Source organism: Crocuta crocuta, unplaced genomic scaffold (assembly GCF_008692635.1).
Source record: "Crocuta crocuta isolate KB4526 unplaced genomic scaffold, BGI_CrCroc_1.0 scaffold127, whole genome shotgun sequence".
Taxonomy (NCBI): Eukaryota; Metazoa; Chordata; class Mammalia; order Carnivora; family Hyaenidae; genus Crocuta; species Crocuta crocuta.
Genome location: NW_027532008.1, coordinates 4712893 through 4725981, shown reverse-complemented (window position 1 = coordinate 4725981; position 13089 = coordinate 4712893). Strand labels below are relative to the sequence as shown.

Below are 13089 nucleotides of genomic sequence, written 5' to 3'. Positions count from 1 at the left end.
TGAACCCTTTTTGTGACTACTGCTAAAAATAAAGCAGACTTAATGTTACTGCAGATCAATGAGACTAACGATGTAAGTGGTCAGTCGATTAGGCATCCCGCGTTCCTAAAGTCAGTTATATTTTCTAGGAGAAAATTAATGCCGGTGCTCTCTAGTAAGAGATTAGCGGAAACAGCTATTTCTTATATTGGAGTTTTGCAAACAGCGTGTTTTAATTGTGCTTACTGAGCCATTTAGCAGTCAAAATATTTTGCAGATTGTGTACGATTCCCTTTCAGCCAGTTTTTATCTCACACTTAAGGTAGGGTTTCTTTTTTTCAGGTTCTCAGGAATTCTTCTGCCAAAGGTGAATTCTGCAGGTACACATAATTGCAACAGAACTTACCACAATCTTTGCCGCAGAATTCGAGAGGCCCCTGCTTCTAAGTTTATGTAGCTAAATGAATTCCTAACTGCTGCACATCTTTTCTTAAAATTGCAACCTAAAGGTTGTTTGACGTTGTGCTCTCAAATGGAAAATACTTTGCCACCCAAATTTTGTATGCAAACTCCAAACACTGATCTCACTCCTAAGGAAGAAAGAGACTGGCTCGTTACTGTATTACCGCATTTAACATGACATGTCTTATAACTGGACAGACAACTCGAACAGAAGCATTCATCAGAATAAGTTACTCATAGTCTCAGAACTAGCTGTTTCCTGTCCTAGGTCATGGTTTTGTTTCCCATGGTTTTTTCCCCCCAAACTTAATTATATGCTTAGCTACATAAACTCAAAAGTTGGATAAAAGTAGCTATTTTTATGTAAACTGTACATACCTGTCAGGTCGTTTTTGACAAGTATGCAATGCGGTTAATGAATGTGAATGCTTTATTCCACAGAAGAAGGCGTTCATCAGCATCCTTGTCTGGAAGTAGCTCGTCATCGTCTTCGTCTCGTTCCCGGTCACCGCCAAAGAAGCCCCCCAAGAGGACATCCAGCCCCCCTCGGAAAACTCGTAGGTTATCTCCTTCAGCAAGTCCTCCGAGGCGAAGGCATAGGCCATCGCCTCCAGCAACTCCACCGCCAAAAACTCGTCATTCCCCAACACCCCAGCAGTCAAACCGTACAAGAAAAAGTCGTGTTTCTGTTTCTCCAGGGAGAACTTCAGGTAAAGGTAAGAATCAAAGACACAAAAACAGTGGATGTTTGTTTTTCTGTTTGGCTACAAAGTGCCTGCCTAGTCAGTTGTCACTGCCCCTTCCCCCTTCACATAAGAACGGGGTAATGTTTGTATGTGATATTCTTTTTAAATTTGCTTTTCACCTTAAGTTCTTGGGGTTTGTTGAAATAGAGTTTACACGGATACTTGTTCCGTTTTTTAGCAGTTGCCGTCTAGCATTGAGTAGCTGGAGAATTACATTACCAACCCAGTATTTGCATGTGCTATTCTTTGCAAATTTGCTTTTCACCTATTCTTCTTTAAGCTCTCCGGGGTTTGTTGTTGAAATAGAGTTGCCCTCTGGCATTGAGTAGGTGGAGAAATACCTTACCAGCCGTGGGCTGAGTTGCGCGCTAACTTACCAAAGTTCCTGTTGTCATGAAAAGGGATCATTGTATTACTATGAGACCAGTTAATTTTTTTCCCCTGAAGATTTTTTTTCTTTGATCTCTTATTTGAGGACTTCATATTCTGTTTTAGTTCTTTCTTGGCCACATTGTGCTCCTTAGGGAAGAACGTGGTGTCCTCTTAAAAGCGGATTTGTTTTTTAATTTAGGCTCCAGGCAGGATTCTTCTGAGTGTTGTTCTTGCTTTATTCTGCAGATTGATTTCTGAGGAATTTATGATCTGTGATCCGGTCAGGCAAGTAGGATGCCGGATTAGTCTGAGTGAAGGTTGTGTGTGGTGTATTGGAGTTTGTTCCTTTGGCATTAAATACACGTTGAGAAAGGCGGTAGGATCTATTTGAATTGGGCCTCTGGTGCTGAGGGCTGAGATGATAGCCTAAAGGGTGAGTAGTGGGGCAGGGGAAATTCGAAAAGCTGCTGTAATGATTGATTTTTAAGATGCAGCTTGTAGGTGAATATAAACTGCTTGCTCTGATCACATCTAAATTTTCAGGCTAGAACAAAGAAAATGGGGATGGGCAAAATTTTGGCTTTATTGAGGTATAGACGAGCTGGCAGAGTGACGGGGTACTGGCAGATAATGCCGTGATCTCTAACAAGTAATGTGTAGATTGTTTCTGAATTTTAATTGGGTAATTTTATAATTAAGTATTATATGGTCATTTTTGTTGCTTTGGCTCTTTAGACCTAGACAGACCCCTGGATAAGAATAGAAAAACGTTGGGAGTTTTCCACATTTAGACTTAATTTAAGTATGGGAGGGGGCCTTAGAATCACTTAATTTCATAACCACATGTCCCATATTACCTTAAGTTCAAAACTAAGAAAATTTTAGTAGTTGCTAGCCACCATGTGGCTTTTTCTTTTTAAGTATTTGTACTTATGAATATTTTTTTTGTTCTTCCTGTTGAGCCAGGAAGCTTTTAATGAAAAAATATTATAAAAGTTCTACGTATTACTTTGCAAAAAAACATATAGCCAATGGTATAGTCAATGAGTAATAAAAGTGTCTGAACAGGAGGATTGAATCTTTGTTACATTGAGAAGAATTCACTTTTTTCAAAGTCTGCACCGGCACTAACCTCTTGTGTCAACGGGAGTGGGGAGCTGCTGTTCCCCCCCCCCCCCCCCAAAAAAAACCTAGTGGATATGCTCATTGGAGAGAAAATAAGTCCTGGTGAAGACAGAACTACTTATGTTCCTGTGGATTTTGTGACAGGTTTTCCGTGTACAAACAGAACATGACTGAAGAGTTGCACTGTGGGCAGTATAGTCAGAGACAGTCTCGTGTCCACCGAAGCGGAATTTGGCTCTGACTACTTGGAAATGGCTTTATAGTAAAATGAACCCAGTCCTCTGTGATGAGATTTCAGAGGTAAAACAGAGTTGAGAGATTGTCATCAAGAAACAAGTTCTCAGGTTAAGTGATTTTGGTCAAGGTCAACCAACCAGGACTAATATTTGGGTTCTCATTTCCTGGTTGAAAAACGTTTATTTTGCCCAAGTTTCCTACCTCAAAAAGCTAGTTTTGATGTCTAGAGGAGAGAGATGGAGGGCAGGGTGCAACTTTAGTTTCTGTACCTGTAGCGTGGTTTCAGAAATTCGCGACACTCCACAGTGCGTAAGGTCAGTAACACCATTAAAATGTAATAGATTGGACTGTAGCAGTTACCACTTGGGACTTTTAATGTTGAGCAAATGGAGTGGGTGGGAGGCAGGGAAAGAATTTTGGGGAATTTAGAGGAAAATAATTTGTGGAATACATTGTACATTCTCGTCCGAGTCCTCGGGAAGCATTTTGTAATCAATGGCATGTTAAACTAGCATTATCTTAGTACATAAAATAGTACGTTGCAGTCAGTGAGATATTTAATGAAATGTTTACAGAGGATCTATGCCTGTTTTGATTTTAGGATGAGATCCATTTAGCCATTTAAACTGTATTCTATGGACGATTATGTCTTCAATTCTGGTAACAGTAACTTATCTTTACAAGTGATGTTTTGGACAAGTTTGGGAGATTAATAATTAACAGGGCTATTGAAGTAAATTTAAAATTCTGGTTTTTCAGTGGACTTAAAAGATTTCTGATTTTATGTTAGAATGATTTTGCCCTTTGAATACTAAAAATAAAACAACATAATAAACTATCAAATCTCCTCTAGATCAACAAACTCTGATGAAATATGTTAATAATGCAATGATTCAATCAGTCATGTTAAACCAGAATAGGCACATGTGATAGATACTTATTCTAATGGTGTGAATACGTTGACAGTAGACTTTAAACCATTAGCTGAAGAGATTGAACACAAACTCCAAATGTGTATTTCTGTGGGAAAAAAATGTGTGTGGTCTAGTTCAGTTGTGTTTATTCAGTTGGCATTTGCCAACTGTCTTGCAGATATAACCACTTTTTTAGTGTGTCTTAGAGGAAAATGCATTTAGACAGCTTCCAAACACATTTTGGAACCCAGTTCTTTTAGGTGGTAACTTAGACATGTGTGGTTTATAGGTAATTATAGGTGCCTCTAATAACTTTTCAAGAATTGAAGATTAACTGACCCTTTAAAGTGAAGAATACAGACCAGAAAAGTAGCCTTAAGTCCTTAAAAGTGTAAGAACGTGTATTTTATGTCTTTGGATTTGTTAAAATACAAGTTTTAATGGTGTGTTTGTTTTTCTGAGAGAGAGAGAGAGGGACTGAAACAGGCTCCAGGCTCTGAGCTGTCAGCACAGAGCCCGACGCGGGGCTCGAACCCACGAGCTGTGAGATCATGACCGGAGCCTAAGTCAGATGCTTAACTGACTGAGCCACCCAGCCACCCCAAAACACAAGTTTTAAATGCACTTTCTGCTGTCATAATTTTTTAAATATTTTTAAAAAAAAATTTTTTTATGTTGATTTTTGAGAGAGCACACGCACACACCAGCAGGGGAAGGCAGAGATAGAGGGAGACACAGAATTTGAAGCAGGCTCCAGGTTCCGAGCTGTCATCCCAACATGGGGCTCAAACTTGGGAACTGCAAGATCATGACCTGAGTCGAAGTCGGGACACTTAATCAACTGAGCCACCCAGGCGCTCCTTTTAAGCTTATTTAGATTGAGAGAGTGAGTGAGCAGGGAGAGGCAGAGAATCCTAAGCAGGCTCTGCATTGTCAGCACAGAGCCTGACCATGGTCTCGAACTCACGAACTCTGAGATCATGACCTGAGCTGAAATCAAGAGTCAGATGCCTAACTGACTCACCCACTCAGGCACCCCTTGCTGCCAGTATTTCAGGATAACTGATTAGGTATTAACCGTTTTTTTACCCAGTCCAGTAGTTTCTCCAAAACACTAGTTAGAATAATTAGTAAAATGTAGATCATTTTTAAAGTATTGTGGTAAACTCTTCAGTTTAAGTACTTTAGCAAAGAGAGATTTCTGTTTTAGATCACTAGCTAAGTTATTGCCCCTTAGACTAAGCATTTACAGAATTCTGAGTAAGAGTGTTAAATGAAATGTATCTGCGTTCTAGGTCAGCATCCCATGGTAATTGCTTCAGTCAGACAAAACTGATAGGAGGATCCTTAAGGGATCATATTTGTCTTCAAATTTAGTTCTTAGTGGGATGTTCTCAGATGGTATTTCAGGTTAACCTGTAGTAAGCTTACTGGTTGTATGTGTGTATACTTTTGATTTTAGTTGAAGCAGTGGCTGGATATTTATTATAAATAGAGCTAGTAATTGGTGGAAATTAAAGCCTGTGCTCTAGAAAGAGAGTCTTGGGTTCAAATCCTAGTTCACTTTAATTATCTACCTATGTGACTTTGGTTGAAGTTACTCCTTTTTAAGCCTCAGATTTCTCCTCTTGTAAATTGGGCCAGCGGGGGCAGGTATCACTAGCAACAGCACTTAGTGATACTTAATACAAATACAGTAAGTGCACAAAAGACAGTTGCCATCATAATTTTCCATGCAACTCGGAAAAGAGGTTGGCTGACACATGAAGTGCTCACAGCTCTTAATATTTTAGGTATATTTCAGAGCTCCTGCCCCCTCCCCCTTTTTTAAACTTTGGCAAGAATCCTTCAGCCATAATATTTAATTATTTTTGTTATTGTGTGGGCTTTTTTTTTTATAGGTAGTTTAAATCCCTCATGCTATTAGGAAAGTTGCGTTTTCTACATAAAGAATCTTTAGTCTGTTGGTAGCCAACTCCTACCTCTTCTCCAGAACAAATCTCTTTCTCTGAAGATTTCATCAGATCTTATTTCTTAGTCATTTATCATTTTTTAATTTTTTGAACCCACCTATCGTGGATGCTTGGAAGCTCTTGTGCTCACAGGGCCTAGGTAGTTGAGTATAGGTGATTTGGGTTGTGGGGTGGAACCCAGAGGTTTATTGAGTTGAAGGTTACAGAGATCTTCTACGCAGAGCTTCTGCTGAGAAACAGCAACTCCCGATTTCTCCTAAGTGGCATTTCTCTTGGGAGAATCTCAACATTCAAAAATCATTATGGGATCTTTTAAGCCTAATCACCAAACATTTAAAAATGCTTCCTTCCACTTCAGGTAATATTGAGATAATGACAGGGTCTCATGGAATTATGTAATTATCAATGTTTTTTTCGTAAGAATAATCCTACCTGTTGTGCCATTAAGACCGTGTCTTGTGTAGCTTTGTTTTTTGTTGTTTTGCTATTCTTTATATGTAAGGTGGGGTTTTTTCCTTCTTATTTTCAGTGACAAAACACAAAGGTACTGAGAAAAGAGAGTCCCCTTCACCAGCACCTAAGCCTAGAAAAGTAGAGTTATCTGAATCGGGTAAGTTTGTGTGTGTATGTGTGTGTGTGTTTTTTGTTTTTGTTTTTCTTTTTAATTTAGTTGAATTATATTTTTTGCACATTTGGTCAGCCCCTCTGGTTAAAGATTAATTACAGGATGTGACTTAGTGGTTAAGAACTATGGCTCTGAAGTCAGACCAACCTGGTTTGAATCCCCAGCTTCACTACTTAACTACTTTTTGTTTAGTTACTTAATTTATTTGAGCCTCATTTCTTAAATCCGAAGTGCAGGTAACAATACCATCCTTTAGGGTTTTGTTTTTGTTTTTAGGGTTTTTTTTTTATGTTTTATTTATTTTTGAGAGAGAGACAAAATGTGAGCAGGGGGGTCAGAAAGAGAGGGAGACAAAGAATCTGAAACAGGCTCCAGGCCCTGAGCTCGCTGTCAGCACAGAGCCTGACGCGGGGCTTGAACCCACAAACTGTGGGATCATGACCTGAGCCGAAGTCAGACGCTTAACCAACTGAGCCACCCAGGCGCCCCTAGGGTTTTGATAATTAACTGAAATAATGCTTATAAAGTGCTTAGTGGTTAACTTGACCTATAGTAAATAAGTTTGTTTGTTTGTTTGTTTGTTTAGAGACAGTGCGAGTGGGGGCGGGACCGAGACGGGGAGACAGAGAATGTGAAGCGGGTTTCAGGTTCTGAGCTGTCAGCACAGAGCCTGATCCGGGGCTCAAACTCAGGCCATGAGATCATGATCTGAGCCAAAGTCGGGTGCTCAACCACCCAAGCGCCCCTAAAGTCAGCATTTTAAATTGGCATTTTAAGCTGCTTGTTGTTGTTTTGGGGGTGTGTGTGTGTGTGTGTGTGTGTAGTTGTATTGCTTGACCCAATCAGATAAAAGTTTAAGAGACCATTTTCCATTTCAAGTATGTTATGTGTTCTGTATGCGTAACTAAAGAAGCACTTTCCTAAATGCACCCATCTTTCAGAAGAAGATAAAGGTGGCAAAATGGCTGCAGCAGATTCCGTGCAGCAGAGACGTCAGTACAGACGACAGAACCAGCAGTCTTCATCCGGTAGGACCTGCTTTTCATCTGTTTCCACCTGTATTTCCTGATGGAACTACTTAACATATAAGTGCCCATCAGTGTAGTGAGTGTATTTCGAAAAACTACGTGCCTACGAGGACATCTCTTTAAGGGGAGGAAGTATTAGTTTTTGGTTTTTAGTTTTAAGTCTTTCTTAAAACTTAATTTTCTTCTAAGTTATTAAAAACATAGTAGGCTTTTACAGTACAAAAGTCGATTTAAAAAAAATTTTTTTTAACATTTTAATTTATTTTTGAGAGCTAGAGACAGAGCATGAGCAGGGGAGGGGCAGAGAGAGATGGAGACACAAAATCCAAAGCAGGCTCCAGGCTCTGAGCTGTCAGCACAAAGCCGAAGTGGGGCTCGAATCCACAAACTTAGATCATGACCTGAGCCAGAGACAGACGCTTAATTGACTGACCATCCAGGTGCCCCAGAAAAGTGGATTTCTTTTCCCAATCCCTAGTCTAATTCCTTAAGGCTTTTTTTTTTTTTTTTTTTTTTTTTTTTTTTGAGAGAGAGAGAGACAGCACAAGCAAGGGAGGAGCAGAGAGAGGAGACAAAGAATCCAAAGCATCCTCCAGGCTCTGAGTTGTCAGCACAGAGCCTGACATGGGGCTCGAACTCACGAACAGCAAGCTCATGACCCAAGCTAAAGTCAGTCGCTTAACCAACTGAGCGGGCCCCCCCCTCCTTTTTTTAATGTTTGTTTATTTTTGAGAGAGAGCATGCAGGCATGCATACGCAGGTTAGTGGCAGAAAGGGGGAACAGAGGATCTGAAGTAGGCTCTGCACTGTCAGCACAGAGCTTAAGGCGGGACTCAAAGCCATGAACCTCAAGATCATGACCTGAGCTGAAATTAAGAGTGAGACACTCTAGGGCACCTGGGTGGCTCAGTCGGTTAAACATCTGACTTCGGCTCAGGTCATGATTCAGCAGTTAATGGGTTCGAGCCCCTCATTGGGCTCTGTGCTGACAGTCAGAGCCTAGAGCCTGCTTCAGATTCTGTCTCCATCTCTCTGCCCCTTCCCCACTCACGCCCTATCTGTCTCTCTTTTAAATATAAATAAAACGTTAACATTTTTGAAAAAAAAAAAGTCAGATGCTCAACCAACTGAACCACCCAGGTGCCCCTCCTTAAAGTCTTTCTTCAGAAATTTTCTGTGCCATACATGCGCATCTGTGGTTTAAATAGGCAAAAAGTAGGGGGGGAGGGCGGGCGCGCGCCTGGGTGGCTCAGTCAGTTGAGCATCCAACTTCAGCTCAGGGCATGATCTCATGCATGGTTCATGAGTTCAAGCCCCGCGTCGGGCTCTGTGCTGACAGCTCGGTGCCTAGAACCGGCTTCTGATTCTGTCTCCCTCTCTCTCTCTCTCTGCTCCTCCTTCACTTTGGCTCTGTCTCTCTCAGAAACTAACTAAACATAAAAAGAAATTTTAAAAAATAGGCAAAAAAAAAACCCAAAAAAACCTACTAGATTATGTTGCCTCCCTTTTTAACTTAATAGAGATATTTTTCCCTATTCTTAGATCTAATTTTTTAAATACCCAAAACTTTTTTTATTGCAATAAGTAACATACTGTAATTTCTTAAAACAGTCTTTGGACATGTAGGTAGTTTCTGGGAGGTTTTTACATGTATTTTGTGAATAAAATAATAGGGTAAATAATATTTACTTAATTAGTAAAAATTAATTGAGTTAGCTCATTGGGTCTTTGTGACCAGGTCTAGATATGCTACCTTTGCTTTTCGATTATGAAATAGAGACGAAAGCACCCCGCGGCAGCATTGGGTCCATTAAAGCCATAGAGCTCTTGCAGCTCTTTTAACATGAAGTTAATCCTAGAAAGGCTTTAAAATGCATGTAGGTCTTGGGTGTTTTTTTGCTGCTTGGGACTTTGTTTTAAATGTAAGTTTTGATAATTGGGAATAATTGTTAGTTATTTTAAGGTAAGGAAACCCTGTGCAAACAATTGAAGTTTTCCTCTTTGCAGTCCTGGACATCTGCTACCAGCCCTGTAAGGAAAGGCTTTTTTGTTGGTTTGTGTGATTAAGTGCCAAGGATGTGGGAATAAGTTCTTCAGACCCTAAGACAACTTTGAGTAGCTTTAAAAGTGCTTTAAAAATTTTTTTAAATAAAAAGTGCTTAAAGTAACAAGAATCAAGTAATTACTTGAAGTGCATTTTTAAATGTTGTTAATTTTGAGAGAGAGAATGAGTGGGGAAGGGGAGGAGAAAGGGGTAGAGGGAGAATCCCAAGCAGAGGATCCTCGATGCAGGGCTTGAACCCACAAACCATGAGATTAATCATGACCTGAGCCGAAATCGAGTCACATGCTCAACTTGACTGAGCCACCCAAGTGCCCCATTAGAAATGCTCGTTAAGCTTAGTGACTTGGCAAATCACTAGATTCTTGAGGAACACTTGTGTCTTGTTGGAGTGTACTATGGGAATGATTGATATACTTTAATTGTATAATGTATGTTTATGCTTGGTTTTCAAGTCAGTGACCATATATTGATAATAACCTTTATTAAGAACTGATGGGGGCACCTGGGTGGCTCAGTCGGTTAAGCGTCTGACTTCAGCTTAGGTCATGATCTCACAGTTCATGGGTTCGAGTCCTGCATCAGGCTTTGTGCTGACAGCTCAGACCATGGATCCTGCTTCGGATTCTGTGTCTCTGTCTGTCTCTGACCCTCCCCTGCTCATGCTGTCTCTCTCTCAGAAATAAATTTTTATAAAAAGAACTGATGGCTTAACATGCTTGGTACGTTAGGGACTTAACTTGCTAATTTGGACACTCCCATCTGCTTAGATTCAGAAAATGTGGGCAGGCTCTTAGGCATAGATGTAATGCGGTTTTTTTCTTTATTGTGTAATTATAGATTCTGGCTCCTCTTCTTCCTCAGAAGATGAGCGGCCCAAGAGGTCCCATGTGAAGAATGGTGAGGTAGGCAGGCGGCGGAGACATTCCCCTTCCCGGAGTGCCTCTCCATCACCTCGAAAGCGCCAGAAAGAGACTTCCCCTCGGTAATGTCTTTTCTTCAGTAGTCTTCACTGTTGTTCTGTATAGTTGTGATGAAAGTTCGTAACTTAAGGGATGGGCTACAGGGTTATTTTAGAAATTGGGTAATTCCTTCATTTCATGGACTTCTAGGAGGATGTGGTCAGATTTGGGGGGGTTTGGAAATTTGCTTTGCTTTATTTTTATTTGGTGGTTATCACTATTAATGAGATGTTGGTAAGTTTTATACCACCATGTCCTATGTCTGCATGACTAGATCAGTTAAGTCATAGCATTAACTTCCGAACATCTTTGAACATGTTAAAAAAAAAAAAAACTCCATTAGTGATACTTAACTCCATTGAAGTAAATAATTTGGTGAATGGAATTCTTGACCTTTGTTTTTCTCCACTGCTCTCAGGATGCAAATGGGAAAGCGATGGCAATCGCCAATGACTAAAAGGTTGGTTAGACACTACTTTGTAAATTAGGGTTACGTGTCAAAGTTTAAGTGACTTAATTTGCTATTTAGGTAACCTGATCCCATTCGTAGGTATACAGTGGGTATAGTTGTGGAGAAGTTAGTTCTTCAATTGTTTTAGTGTGGTTATATTTCTTGACACATCAAACTAGTGATAGACTTATACACAGTGTTCATTTTAGGGTACCATTGAAGCTTAGATTTTTGTGCAGTTACAGTACCTGGGTATTTTCAAAGAGATAGGATAATAATAGCTCTTTAGATTTAGTGGAGAGGGACTTTGTGGTGACTTTAGGGTAGGCAAGAAAAACTTGGGAAAGACTTAAGAAGGTTAAAGATAACATGTGAGACTGGCCCTGTTCAGTGTTTCCTACAGGAGGAGAGTAGGTTGCATATTTTTATATTGAACCTTTGTGATCAGGTGTCGGATTGGAAAACCGTAACATTTTAAAGTTTAATCATAAATGGAAATCTCTAATTGAAGCCTATCCCATAAGTGAGAAAACAGAGGCCCAGAAGTAGTAAAATGAGTTTGTTATGGTAGGAAAGTGACAGAGCTAGATCTTTGGCCTGTGCTGTTGGCATTATACCATTACACCGTCTTCACTCATCTTCTGCTTTTGGGGCTGGGGGGGTGGGGTGTCTTAGCTGCTGCTGAATTTCTGAGTATCCTTCCTGAAACTATCACATCGTCCTCTTTATGGCTCACTTTTTAAAGCTGTTTTGGGGGTGCCTGGATGGCTCAGTCAGTTAACCGTCCAACTTTGGCACAGGTCATGATCTCACGGTTCGTGGGTTCGAGCCCGCATCAAGCTTTTGCTGACAGCTAGCTCAGAGGCTGGAGCCTGTTTCAGATTCTGTATCTCCCTCTCTCTCTCTGACCCTCCCCTTCTCACACTGTCCATCCGTCTCTCTCTCAGAAATAAATTTAAAAAACGTTAAATAAAATAACATAAAGCTGTTTTGTTATAAATAGTCTCAATTAGTAAGAATTTTCTTGGAAAGATTCTTTGCAGCTAGTCAGCAATGTTTGTGATGGAGCAAAGTGCGGAATACTCAACAATAAAAAAATAAAAACCTTTAAGAAAAAGATAAACTTAGATGCTAAGGTCTTGTTTCCAACCATAATTACCCCTGATTTCTGTAAAAGGACTACTATAGCAGCTAAAAAGTTGCTTTACAAAATCAGTTTAATGGTTAAGATTTTTTTTTTCTGCCTATGGAACTACTTTCTATTTTGAAAAGCAGTTTCTCAACAACACTGATGTTCATTATCCTCCTCCAGGGTGTTTTGGTTTTCCTCTTTAAAAAGGCCTCAAGTTTTAAAGATGTCAGAAATTGCTGTCAGGTGTCCAGGATTTAAAGATGGAGAAAGAATTCTTTGGAATCATGCTTCAGTATTTTTAAGATTTTATTTTTTTAAGTAATATCTACACTCAACATGGGGCTTGAACTCACAGCCCCATGATCAGGAGTCACACACCCCACTGACTGAGCCAGCCAGGCGCACTCGTGTTTACTGTTTTTTTAAGAGGGACATACAGCCTGTTTTTTATTACCATTATTATTTCACATGTTAAGTGTAAACTTTGACCAAGTAATATTTACCATGCTTTGAAACACTAGTCTCTGGGGTGGAACACTCCTCAACTTAAAGGATACAGGGTACATTGTTCATAGTGTAAAAAGCTAGTCCTCACATCTCCACTTCCTGTCTTCATTACCAGCACGGCTAGTGAGTGGGTGGTTCTGAGAGCCGGCTGACTCCTGATAAAACCCGCCGCCTCATGCTTGATGGTTAGCGCCTGCACGCTTCAGGGTTGGCGCCTATTGAGGCTTATTGAAAACAGTTCTCACGGGGTTTGAGGGCACACTTTTCTACTCAACAGTTTCTGCACGCAGTTGAAAGCTTAGTTTGGCGTGATTATTCAGAGTAAGGAGAAAGTGCTTAACTTTTTGTTGTTAGATTAAGTAGATGAAATCGATTAAGAATTCAGAATTTTAAATAATAGAGTGAACAAGCCTGACCTCTTGGAAATTTATTAAATCTGCCCTTTATGTTATTTTTTTTTCTTTTTAGCACATATGGAAAAATTGAAATAGATCTCAAATTTCTCTGATTTCTT

The 13089-nt window shown here is 40.0% G+C and overlaps 1 protein-coding gene and 1 long non-coding RNA gene across 6 annotated transcripts in view; one reads left to right on the top strand and one right to left on the bottom strand.

The window, feature by feature from the left end:
• The window catches only part of LOC144241281 (uncharacterized), a 39539-nt gene that overhangs the window by 9283 nt on the left and 17167 nt on the right, over positions 1-13089 (bottom strand). The gene's annotated exons all lie outside the window — the stretch shown is intronic.
• SRRM1 (serine and arginine repetitive matrix 1) overlaps positions 1-13089 on the top strand; it is a 32754-nt gene that overhangs the window by 10790 nt on the left and 8875 nt on the right. For 3 of the 5 annotated variants that reach the window (XM_077775831.1, XM_077775828.1, XM_077775832.1), the window contains 5 exons: positions 883-1157; positions 6338-6418; positions 7375-7461; positions 10364-10508; positions 10904-10945. In XM_077775831.1, the coding sequence (XP_077631957.1) occupies positions 883-1157; positions 6338-6418; positions 7375-7461; positions 10364-10508; positions 10904-10945 (630 nt within the window). The remainder of the gene's footprint in view (positions 1-882; positions 1158-6337; positions 6419-7374; positions 7462-10363; positions 10509-10903; positions 10946-13089) is intronic. The other 2 variants (XM_077775829.1, XM_077775830.1) reach the window with 2 other exon arrangements.